This window comes from Capricornis sumatraensis, chromosome 1 (assembly GCF_032405125.1).
Source record: "Capricornis sumatraensis isolate serow.1 chromosome 1, serow.2, whole genome shotgun sequence".
NCBI classification, from domain to species: domain Eukaryota; kingdom Metazoa; phylum Chordata; class Mammalia; order Artiodactyla; family Bovidae; genus Capricornis; species Capricornis sumatraensis.
Window position 1 is genome coordinate 203286321 of NC_091069.1, and position 11485 is coordinate 203297805.

Sequence of the window (11485 nt, forward strand, 5' to 3'; positions counted from 1 at the left end):
TTATGATATGTTACTCTATAATAAAATAAATATAAATAAAATATAAAACAAATTTTAAATTACTGTTATACATAAATAAAGTTATTGTCCTAATTATTTTTAAAATTTGTATTTTAAAAAGAAAATTAAAGCAGAAAATAGTTCCTTCCTCTAGTGACATTAAAAGGCAACTTGCTTATCTTAAAGCAATCTTTCTTTCAAATTATCTCCCAGGTTACTAGTATGAGGGGGTGAGGATTGGGAGAATACATTTTAGAACTAAATCAGAAGAGAAGAAAAGGCTTCCACTGAACTTCCCTGGCAAAGAACAAGTGTGACATCATCTCTTTGAATGCAAAGAGAAGAAATTAGTATGATCAGATGTCATCAAAATATGAATTTCTTATTAAGGTCCAGTTCAGTTCAGTCACTCAGTCGTGTCTGACTCTTTGCGACCCCATGAATCGCAGCACGCCAGGCCTCCCTGTCCATCACCAACTCCCGGAGTTCACTCAGACTCACGTCCATCGAGTCCGTGATGCCATCCAGCCATCTCATCCTCTGTCATCCCCTTCTCCTCCTGCCCCCAATCCCTCCCAGCATCAGAGTCTTTTCCAATGAGTCAACTCTTCACATGAGGTGGCCAAAGTACTGGAATTTCAGCTTCAGCATCATTCCCTCCAAAGAAATCCCAGGGCTGATCTCCTTCAGAATGGACTGGTTGCAGTCCAAGGGACTCTCAAGAGTCTTCTCCAACACCACAGTTCAAAAGCATCAATTCCTCGGCACTCAGCCTTCTTCACAGTCCAACTCTCACATCCATACATGACCACAGGAAAAACCATAGCCTTGACTAGACGGACCTTTGTTGGCAAAGTAATGTCTCTGCTTTTGAATATGCTATCTAGGTTGGTCATAACTTTTCTTCCAAGGAGTAAGCGTCTTTTAATTTCATGGCTGCAATCACCATCTGCAGTGATTTTGGAGCCCCCCAAAATAAAGTCTGACACTGTTTCCACTGTTTTGCCATCTATTTGCCATGAAGTGATGGGACCAGATGCCATGATCTTCGTTTTCTGAATGTTGAGTTTTAAGCCAACTTTTTCACTCTTCTCTTTCACTTTCATCAAAAAGCTTTTAGTTCCTCTTTACTTTCTGCCATAAGGGTGGTGTCATCTGCATATCTGAGGTTATTGATATATTAAGGTCCACTCATAGTTAAAATTAACACTATGGAAGCATATTTGTAAATAATGCAGATTTTTCAGAAACTTATTTTTCAAGAGCTGTAAAATATTTACCAGAATGTGCAAATATTTTCAAAACATGCTTTAAAAATCCTTTAGAAATCATAAGTACATACATCCTAAAGAGACTCAGTGAAGCAGTCAGGCTTTATCAACTGCCACTCCTTAAGTTCCAGGAACTAAAACCTTTAAGGGACTTTTTTTTATAAATACCCCTCTAAGTAATTGGGTAAGCACCATGTTCATATATCCCACAATCACCAGATCCTTATTATAGTACCAAAACTAAAAATAAACTGCAAAATAAAGATATTACTTCTAAGGTACAAAACAAATTTTCCATGGAAGACTTTTTTTCCTGGTTTTAACTTCAGTGTTGGCATAAATTAGCTTACCACTGGTCTTCAACAATACAGTCTGCTTCACCACAAAGATGCCCCAAATGGTAAATTTAGATATAGTTTTAGCTGAATTTAAAAAAGAAAAGAAAAAAAGCATTTTTAACTGCGCTTCACCAGTCAAACAGTTTTAAGCATTCATTATGTTCCTATGTTCTAAAATAAAGAATCTAAAGCTTTTCCTTAGGACTCACTGCTTAAAAAAAAAAAAAAATCTGAAAAAAAACCCCATATTCAGTCCTTTTGCTATTTCAACATAAGTTTTTTTCCTAAATTAAATATAGCAGAATCAGAAAAAATTTTTTACTTGTGTTCACCAATATAACAGATTTAGGCACAATTATCCATGGATGTAATACCACTGGGTGAAAGGTGGTGAGGAAATATTTGTACAGTCTCAAAGTATCATCCCTCAAATTAATTGTTAATTGTAAGAAAGCCATAATGCAACATCTATTTTTTAATAGTCAAGGAGATAGAAAAGAACTATGAAATATGAATTTGACAATAAAGAAAAAGTAATCTCAAAAAGGCCCATCAATATATTAACAGGGCAAAGAGAAACTTCTCTGAAGAGTGAGACTCAACTTTGTATTGTGGTTTACTAAGGCTCAAGTATTATCATCCATAAAATAGAAATGATATCTACGTCTCAATATTGTTTAAAAAAAAAGTTAGCGTTTTTTGCCGATTGTATTTGCAAGAATTTAAAAGACTGATAAGATATAATGGAATCATAAGGAAAAATGCTTCATTTGTACACTGTTATTGGGAATGTCAATTGATATATTTTTGGAGGACAATATCAAGTTTTAAAATAGGCATATCTTCAACCATTCAAGAATATATATTAAATATAAGGATATTCCTTCAACATGCCTTGACAGAGCAATTTAATGAAAATTCATCAACCAGAGAAAAAGATTATATAAATTATGGTGTAACAATAGTATGCAACACTATGTGCCAATTATACAGAAAGAGGCAGATTGCTCTATCTATATGTATCTACCTGTTTATCTGTCTATCCTGACATGGAAAAATGATCATGAATGAAAAAACTCAAGTTAAAGAAACACATATAAACATATGAACACATTTATAGGAAAAATAAACATGTGTATATATGTATACATATAATATATTGATATGATGTAGAATATCCCCAACTGTTAACAATGCCCCCCCTAGGAAGTGAGGGTGAGAGGTTATGGGGGAACTTTCTACTTTATATATTTCTGTATTTTAAAAATTAACTCTGGTGCCTTGTCTTTATGATCTGTAGTTGGCTGCTGGTGGCATTTTTGTTCCTATCATTGTTCTCAGCCATGTTCCTACATAGGTTAGCTGTCTGTCACGTACAGTGCTGGGGACACAGAGCAGGCACACAAGAAACAGCTGTTCAATTGCTTCTGGATGTTTCCACCTGGATGCCCCCAAAGCAAATTTTGATTACTTGTTCCAGGGAATTAATTACCTTCTCTAGTAAATCTCTTCTTTCTCTATTCCCTAGTCTATCCAAATGAGAAAATCCAAGTCAGACTCAGACCCTCTCTCTTCTCCACAAGCAATCACTCTCTAATTCATAATGATTCCACCCCCTGAAATCACCCCTGAATCCACATCCTCTTTTCCATCTCAGAATCTCTCACCTGGACTCCTTCCAAAGCCTCCAGATAAAAGTTCCATCCATTGCTTGTTCATTTACTACACTGGTTCCAAGAGTGATCTTTCTAAAATAAAAATCGAACTCATACATCCCTTACTTAAAATCTTCACCAGTGAGAAATAATCTGAAGTCCAAAGTATGATATTCAAGTCTTCCTCATCCAGTGCCTGTAACCTTCTTACTAGCTCACTTCTTATCGGTGCGCACTATACACTTTATGTCCTAATGAGGAATGACTATGGGACTAACAACTAAACCCATCTTAACTCCCCAACCATATCATGCAGCTGTGCAATGCCCGGAATGACCTCCCACCCAACATCATAGTCCACCAGACAAACAAACTTATCCTTTAATAGCCTCAAACACCGCATCCTCTAGGAGGGCTTCCCTCAACCCAAACTCCTCCCCAAGAGCCATCCGTACACATAAACACACACACAGACACACACACACACCACTTTATGCACTTTTTAAAGTCTTTTCTCCAACAAGTCTCTCGGTTCCTCAAAGGGAGAGCCTTATACCCACCTCGACATCCTCTGCGACCACTCTGGTACCACATACCTGGCTCAGAGTACTTGTTCAACAGTATTTATTAAACTGAGTGAAACACACTGTGGTAAAATGTGAAATCCTAAACAAGACTGGGTTTTCTACAACCTGTGTTTTGATTAGGCTCATTTGAACCATGAAAGAAACAAACACTCAAGTAATCTTAGAAAGAGGTCCAGGAGCTGTATTAGAAAGCTATCAAGAAACACTGCTTCTTTTTCTCATTTCCTCAGCCCTTCAGTTTGCACATGGCGATCCTGGCCTCACCAGCCTCTCTGGTAACTCTTTAGCTTCAGTCCTCGCTGCTGACAAGCAGTTTATCTCCACATTATCTAATCCAAATTTCTGAGAGGGTTGTTTTGGGCTTGGCAGCAGGCCACCATGCCCTTTCTCTCTCTCTGGTGAAGCTATGGAGCTGCCGCCTCTGCTCAGGTGCCGGCCAGGCAGTCTAGGACCAATAACCGACCTTCCCCTACCTTTCAACTCAATATATCATTCTTATTTCCTTAGAACCCATACTGGAAGTATATCTCTAAAATTGTTTTGTAATACTTTTAAAAACACATCTTGCCAAGACTTGTCCACAGTGAGAAAATCCTGCATACTTCATCACTGAACCAGCTATACTTTCCAAATATGTAAGGAGCTCATCCCATTTTGTTTGCAGTTGTGCACTGAAAGAACCCTCTGGATTCATAACTGCTCAACAGCGGGTGGTTTACAAAGATTATCGCAAAATTTCTCTTATGTTTATTATGCAAGGAAATGAGTAGTCCAGATATTTCCTTGTTAAATTCTACCCCGTAATATTCAGTAACTTTATATAAGGATAGCACACACAATGGCAATCTACCACTAACCCACAAAACCTGTTTCTCCTCCTCCAAACTAACAGTAGGTAATGATTGAAGAAAGGCAGGCTACTCAGTGACAAGCTCATGGAAAGAGGAGTACAGGCCAGGAGACAGGCACTCTTAGGTGGTATCCAATAAACTCACATTCTCAGGGCTATTAATCTTCCGCTTAAAAACTAGAAAAGGGCTAATTAAATATCTTTTGTATCTAGGGAGACAGCACAGTTGCACTAAGAACAAATTTAACAACATGAGAACACTAAACATCATTGAAAGGGGCAGCAATTCATTCACTAAAAAATTCTGGTTATTCCAAGATTTCAATATTCACTGGAAAGAAATATTGTTAGAAGGGGATAAGGGAAAAACTCTCCCCTAACAGCCGTTCTGATGATGTGAAAGAAAAGAAATTTTTTCAAATGCAGATTGTCCTCACACTTCTTGATAGTAAGGGAAGAATTTTCTATTTAAAAATCAGGCAGGTGTTCTAGGCAGCCAACCTGTTTATTTAACTATCCTCATTGGTGACTCATTTTAGTTTCATCTGTAGTAATGAGCAGCTGACTACACAATATAATAACCATCAGTTTGGGCTATTGTTAATAAACATATAATCTTAACAGATTTAATTTCAGAGGTCAGAAATTGGAACAATTTGGAGTGCTGATGTTGTCTTCAAATGAGGCTTGAAATGAAGGCACTATTAGAAAGCTTTCATTGAATAAAGGCACTAAACGGCAAGAGGTTGATTCACTACTAATCAAAATTCATAGGTTTTTAAAAATAAGCAAAGAGATGTTAAACTGAGTGTCTTGGAGACATTTCAGTCAAGCATTAATAGGGTTATAAGTCCTTGCTGCTGCTAAGTCACCCCAGTCGTGCCCGACTCTATGCGACCCCATAGACGGCAGCCCACCAGGCTCCCCCGTCCCTGGGATTCTCCAGGCAAGAACACTGGAGTGGGTTGCCATTTTATCCTCCTTTAAAAAAAAAATTATAATTAGAGCAGTACCTACATTCTAAAGTATAGCAGACTTAGATTTCTTTGCAAAGGAGAAGCTTACAATGATTTTTAATTCGTATACTTGTGAGGCCTATTTGGGCCTGTATGATATCAGCGGTAAAACATCAGCCTGTCAAGGCAGGAGTCACTGGTTCGATCCCTGGGCAGGAAAGATCCCCTGGGGAGGGAAATGGCAAACAGTATTCTTGCCTGGAAAATTCCATGGACAGAGGAGTCTGGTGGGCTACTATCCACGGGGTCACAAAGAGTCCAACACAACTGAGCAATTAAGCACAAGGCCTATTTCCAATTGTCAAACTAATAAAAACAGGAGAAAAAAGGAAGAAGCACTATTTTCATGTTTCATAGTTGGAATCATTGAAAACTACCTAAATTTAATGTCAAGAACCAGAAAAGTAAACCAGTGAACTAAAAATAATAGTTTAACAATAAAAATTGAGAGGCATAGGAGAGCAAGGAAGCAGAGTGTAGGGTGCACCCAGTTTCTCATCCTTCAGAGGAAGGGATCACTAGATATCATCTAAAGTTGATAAATCACAAAACGGAAGTATAAAACTTTAAAGTAAGAAATAAAGGCAATCTCCAGAAGAACAAGAAATGAACTATCAATAATAGTTAACTCTTGAGGTTGGGAGGACTGGATGGGGAACACTTTTCATTTTATCAATTATAGTTAACTCAAGGTTGGAAGGACTGGATGGGGAACACTTTTCATTTCATATTTTTGAACAATTTGCCTGTTCCTACTGTGTGTGTGTGTGTGTGTGTGTGTGTGTAAATCTAGCTTTTTAAAACTGTCAATAATCAGACACTATAAAAAAACAAAATGTACTATATTTCGTTCTCTGTACCTAACAACTCACAGGCTGTCAACTTTATAAAAGAGAGCAGATTCTAAAGTGAAATATCTCATCTGTCAAATTAAAGATAAGGTAAAGGAAACAAAGCATTTTTTTTCCAGTGCAAAGTACAGAGCTATTGTTTTCAAATCAAGATTTCCTTGATCAATTTAAGCAAAACCACTGTTACTGTCCAAAATAACTCCTTTAACTACTTCTGAATACAGTCAAGCTAATAAACAGAGCCCGAGGCTTCACTGCAGCAAACAAAATAATAAATCCTTTTATCAAATCAATAAGACACATAGAAGCTTATATTTTCTTGAAATCAAAACAAGGGAGGCATTTTGAAAGTTTGCTATCTTCACTGATCCTCTCAGGAATGTAAAAGTATGCACTGCAGTTTCAAACCTCCTAGTGCTTGAGTTGTTTTTTTTTTTTTTTTAAGCAATTTACTTCTGCTTGGACAAGCAGTTAAGACAGGCCATAGAAGCTGGGTTTTCTGTTAGCCCTCAGTTTCATACTTTTTTGCTCACACTAACAGTTGTTCCTAAGTGTAATTATCTCAAAAAAATTTCACACAGCAACTGAATTCAAAGGAAGGGGGACATTTTAGATTACTGATTACAGAATATGATTTAATACTGTGATTTTAGGACTGGGTTATTTTTGGTAACCACAGTAGTTGTAACTTAGGTGATAATACGAGTAAAGATCACAGATTTTAAAACTGCTTACTCTCACCCTCTTCTCTTCTTGCAGTTATCTCACCCTATCGGACAAGACTTAAAGCAATGACAAAGAAGAGTTCACGGATTTTAATTTACACATACACAACCTAACCTAGGCAAGACCTAGTACCTAATGCATATCCCTGAAAACACATCAACTTTACTCAAATATAACCCCTACGTCTAATATACTGGCAGCCTGATCATATTCCTGATACATGTCGGGAACTCTTCTATACCAAGACAAATCTGACTTAGAAAACCAGAGGGTATAGGCCTGCTGGTAATCAAAAGAATCAGCAAGTGGAAGCAATCCCGTCTTTAAAACCTAATAGTAAACTTAGTTAACTAAGGCATCACTCAGAATCAACTTTCAACCCCCAATACATCCAGACTTAAAACACGTAAAGCTCTTTGTAAATCTTAGTAGGCGAGTCTCTCAAACCCACCAAGGGGACCTACTTACTCCAAGGCTCCTACCCAGGACCCTACTCAGGATTCTCAGCCGTGCGGTTCCAGGGCGCCCTGCACCACCACTGGTCGTCCTCCCCCAACCACTCGGTCATCCATCCCAAGCCCCCCGGACTAGCCCGCCCAAACCATTCCTCCCACATCTCCAGCCCCACATTCGCCCCTCCTCCAGGCCAAGCCGAGCTGGTCTTTCCCCACCCCTGCCACCCCCGCCGCAGAACACTCACCCGCGGTAGTAGGCTTTCACCCGGACCTGGTGAGAGTGGTCCCCAATGCCGCCGCCTGCGATCGGGTGAGACATGGTACTGCTGTCTCTCTGGGTCGGCATCTCCTTATTCCCCCGCCTCGCCGGAGGCCGAGGGTGCGGGGGGCGCGCCAGGCGCCGCAGGGGACTCCGCAGCTCGAGCCTCTCGCGGAGCCGCGGCGGCCCTTTCGCCTACCTGTCGTCCCCGCCCGCGGCGCGGACCCAAGTGTCGCCTCGCCTTGGCAGCCGGAAGCGCACGGCTCCTCCCACCGCCGGCGGCCGACTCTGCCTCTACAGCAGCCCGGGCCCTGCACGCCTCCCGCCTCCGTCCCTCCCACCTCGCTCGCTCCGAAGGCCCACATTCCGGGGGAGGGCGGGTGCAACCATTGATCCAAATCAAGGAGCCTCAATGTCCGGCTGAACCATTCTTAGGGGAGCAAGGCAAAGGGGAGGGAGGATGGGGGCTGCTGAACATCATATCAGATTCCCCGGCAGGGGGCCTTGTGTGGGAGCTGTAACTGAGAGAATGTGAAGATTCAAATAACTATACTTCTGTAAAAAGCCCTCCCTACGAATATGGTTGGAGACAAGTGCTGCGGCATCTCACCCCAGTTTCCTAACTTGGTCGCGTCCGCGGTCAGCCGACTGGGGACTCGGAGAAGATTTGGAGTGCGGGTTTCTGGGATTTGGAGTCCCCGTGGAATTCTGGGACTTGAGGTTCCTTACAAGTAGAGAGCCCCGCCTTCGGTCTGTCTCCGGCTCGTGCCCCAGGAGACTTTGGCGTGCAAATCCTGAATCCACCTTGGGCATCCGAGGACATTGGAAATGATTGGGATTCGTCACAGTCTAGACTTTCTTCTCTGCTGAATTCTCCTTCCAATTGCATAAATCATCTCAGTTATACAGTACCTTTTTGGGAAAGAATTTGATTAAGGGCTCAGGATAGCGTCTTTTCGGAGAAGGCAATGGCAACCCACTCCAGTGTTCTTGCCTGGAGAATCCCAGGGACGGCGGAGCCTGGTGGGCTGCCGTCCAAGGGGTCGCACAGAGTCGGACACGACTGAAGCGACTTAGCAGCAACAGCAGCAGCATAGCGTCTTTTACGGAAAGAATGTAGCATAATATATGTAACAAATGTAATAATAAATGTAATGAAGAAACTCAGAAGGTATGATGGAAGACTTGACTTTTCTTCCTTCTGCTGCCCCCATATCTTGGCCCTTGTATATTGCCCTTGCATGGAACAGATGCACAATGAATATTTAGCCAATCAGTCAAGCCATCCAACTAGCCATGCATCATCATTTATTTATTTTTGGCTGCACTGTGTCTTTGTTGCTGCATGGGGGCATTCTGTAGTTGCGGCAAGCAGGGGCTACTCCTCGTTGAGGTGTGGTGGCTTTTCACTGCTGTGGCTTCTCTTGCTGCAGAGCAGTGGCTCTGGGTGCAGAGCGGTGGCTCTGACTCTTGGTTGATCCCTCTGTCTGTGGGATCTTCCTGGACCAGGGATTGAACCGTGTGCTCCGCATTGGTAGGCAGATTCTTAACCATTAGACCAACCACTAGGGAAGCCTACATCAGCATTTTTTAACATCATTAAAACATTGTTAACATCGACTGTTGTTCATAGTAGCTTTGCCAACTTACATTCCTATCCTAATACTATTTTTATTATTCATTGCTAGTGTATAGAAATACAATCGATTTGGTATATATCTGAAGCCTGGGTTGGATTGCTGCATTCATTCATTAGTTCTAATAGTATTTTGATGAATTCATTAGAGTTTCCTTTGTACAAGATTATGCCATTTTAGAATACAAATAGACTTACATCTCCCTTTCCAATCTGTATATCTTTTATTTTTCTTGTCTGATTGCATTAGCTAGAAGCTATTGTATTATGTTGAATAAAGACAAATATGTGAACATTCTTGTCTTATTCTCAGTCTTATGTGGATAGTTTTCAGTCTTTCACCATTAGATGTGATTATTGCTCTGGATTTTTTTGTAGATGCCCTGTATCAGGTTAAGGAAGTTCCATTCTATTCCTAATTTTTTGCCTATTTTTATTATGAAGGGTGTTGGGTTTTGTTTAGTGCTTATTCTGTGTCTATTGAGATTATCATGTAGTTTTGTGCTTTATTCTATTGATGTGATATGTTACACTAATTTTTGGATGTAAGTCAATGTTGCATTCCTGGGAAAAAATCCCTCTTGGTTATGACATATCCTTTTTATATTGTATGTTGCTAATATTTTGTTAAAGAATTTTGAATCTACTGTGGCTGTGTTGGGTGTTTATTAATGTGTGCAGGCTTTCTCTAGTTGCAGCGAACAGGCTTCATATTGCAGTGGCTTCTCTTGTTGCGAAGCACAGGCTCTGAGTGCATGGTCTTCGGTAGTTGTGGTGCCTGAGCTCGGTAGTCGAGTAGGCTCGTGGGCTCTAGAGCACAGGCTCACTAGCTGTGGCCCATGGGCTTAGTTGTCCTGAGACGTGTGGGATCTTCCCAGACCAAGGATCAAACCTGCGTCCCCTGCCTTGGCAGGCGGATTCTTTACTACTGAGCCACCAGGGAAGACCCCTTTTAGTTTTTAAAATGTATTTATAACTGCCGCTTTGAAGTCTTTGTCTGCTATGTCTTATATACATGTCCTTTCAAAGACAGTTTCAGTGTGTATGGGTCCCATTGCCTGTTTCTTTGTATGTCTCATGTTCTTTTTGTTGTGCAAACTGTACCTTTCCACTGTGGCAACTCTGAAGACTGATCCAAACCAGCTCCTTGGCGGCTGTGGTTGTTTGCTTGTTTGTTTTTGAGTCGACCAGACTAGGTCACTAGAGTCTGTTTCCTCCACAGTGTGCAGCCTCTAGTGTCTCTCCCCAGAGGGTGTAGCTTTGTCATGCACACTGTCACCCTGACCCGTGGTCCCTCCCCCTAGGGGATGACAGTGATTTTAGTCTGATTTTCTTTGACTGTCTCTTCTCCTCAACTCCCTATCAAGCTTTTGGCTGGGGTTTAGCTCCCAGATGTTAGCCTCTGCTAATTGGCAACTGATTGCTCCAGTGTTTTTGACAATGCCTTGGGGCATAAAATTGTTTCATGGTCTGATCCAACGATTGTTTTTTTATTTATAATTTCTACCAGTTAGGGTTGTTGCATTGGGGAGAATATAAGGGAGCTACTGATGTGTCCATTTCTGGAAGTGCTATGACATTAACTTTTAAAGTCAATTTGATGTAATTAAAATTAGATAAAGCACACACAGTTAAACATATAGGATGATCAGGGTGTAGAGATCATGTCATTTTTAGTAACAGAATATGAGACACTATCTCTTTAGTTTAAAGAAAACAGGACTCTGTAAAAGAGTTTAAAAGGAATCTTTAGGGAAATTTGGCTTCCTTTCTACAGATTGAGCTAGCAAGAAAATGTCTAATCAGAATAGGTAGACCTGTATAGTCAATCTTTTTTTTTT

At 40.6% G+C, this 11485-nt stretch overlaps 1 protein-coding gene across 1 annotated transcript in view; it reads right to left on the minus strand.

Moving 5' to 3' along the window:
• PRKCI (protein kinase C iota) overlaps positions 1-8095 on the minus strand; it is a 66487-nt gene extending 58392 nt beyond the window's left edge. The window contains exon 1 of the mRNA XM_068963627.1: positions 7995-8095. Coding sequence (XP_068819728.1) covers positions 7995-8095 — 101 coding nt within the window. The remainder of the gene's footprint in view (positions 1-7994) is intronic.
• Between the last annotated feature and the right edge of the window lie 3390 nt (positions 8096-11485).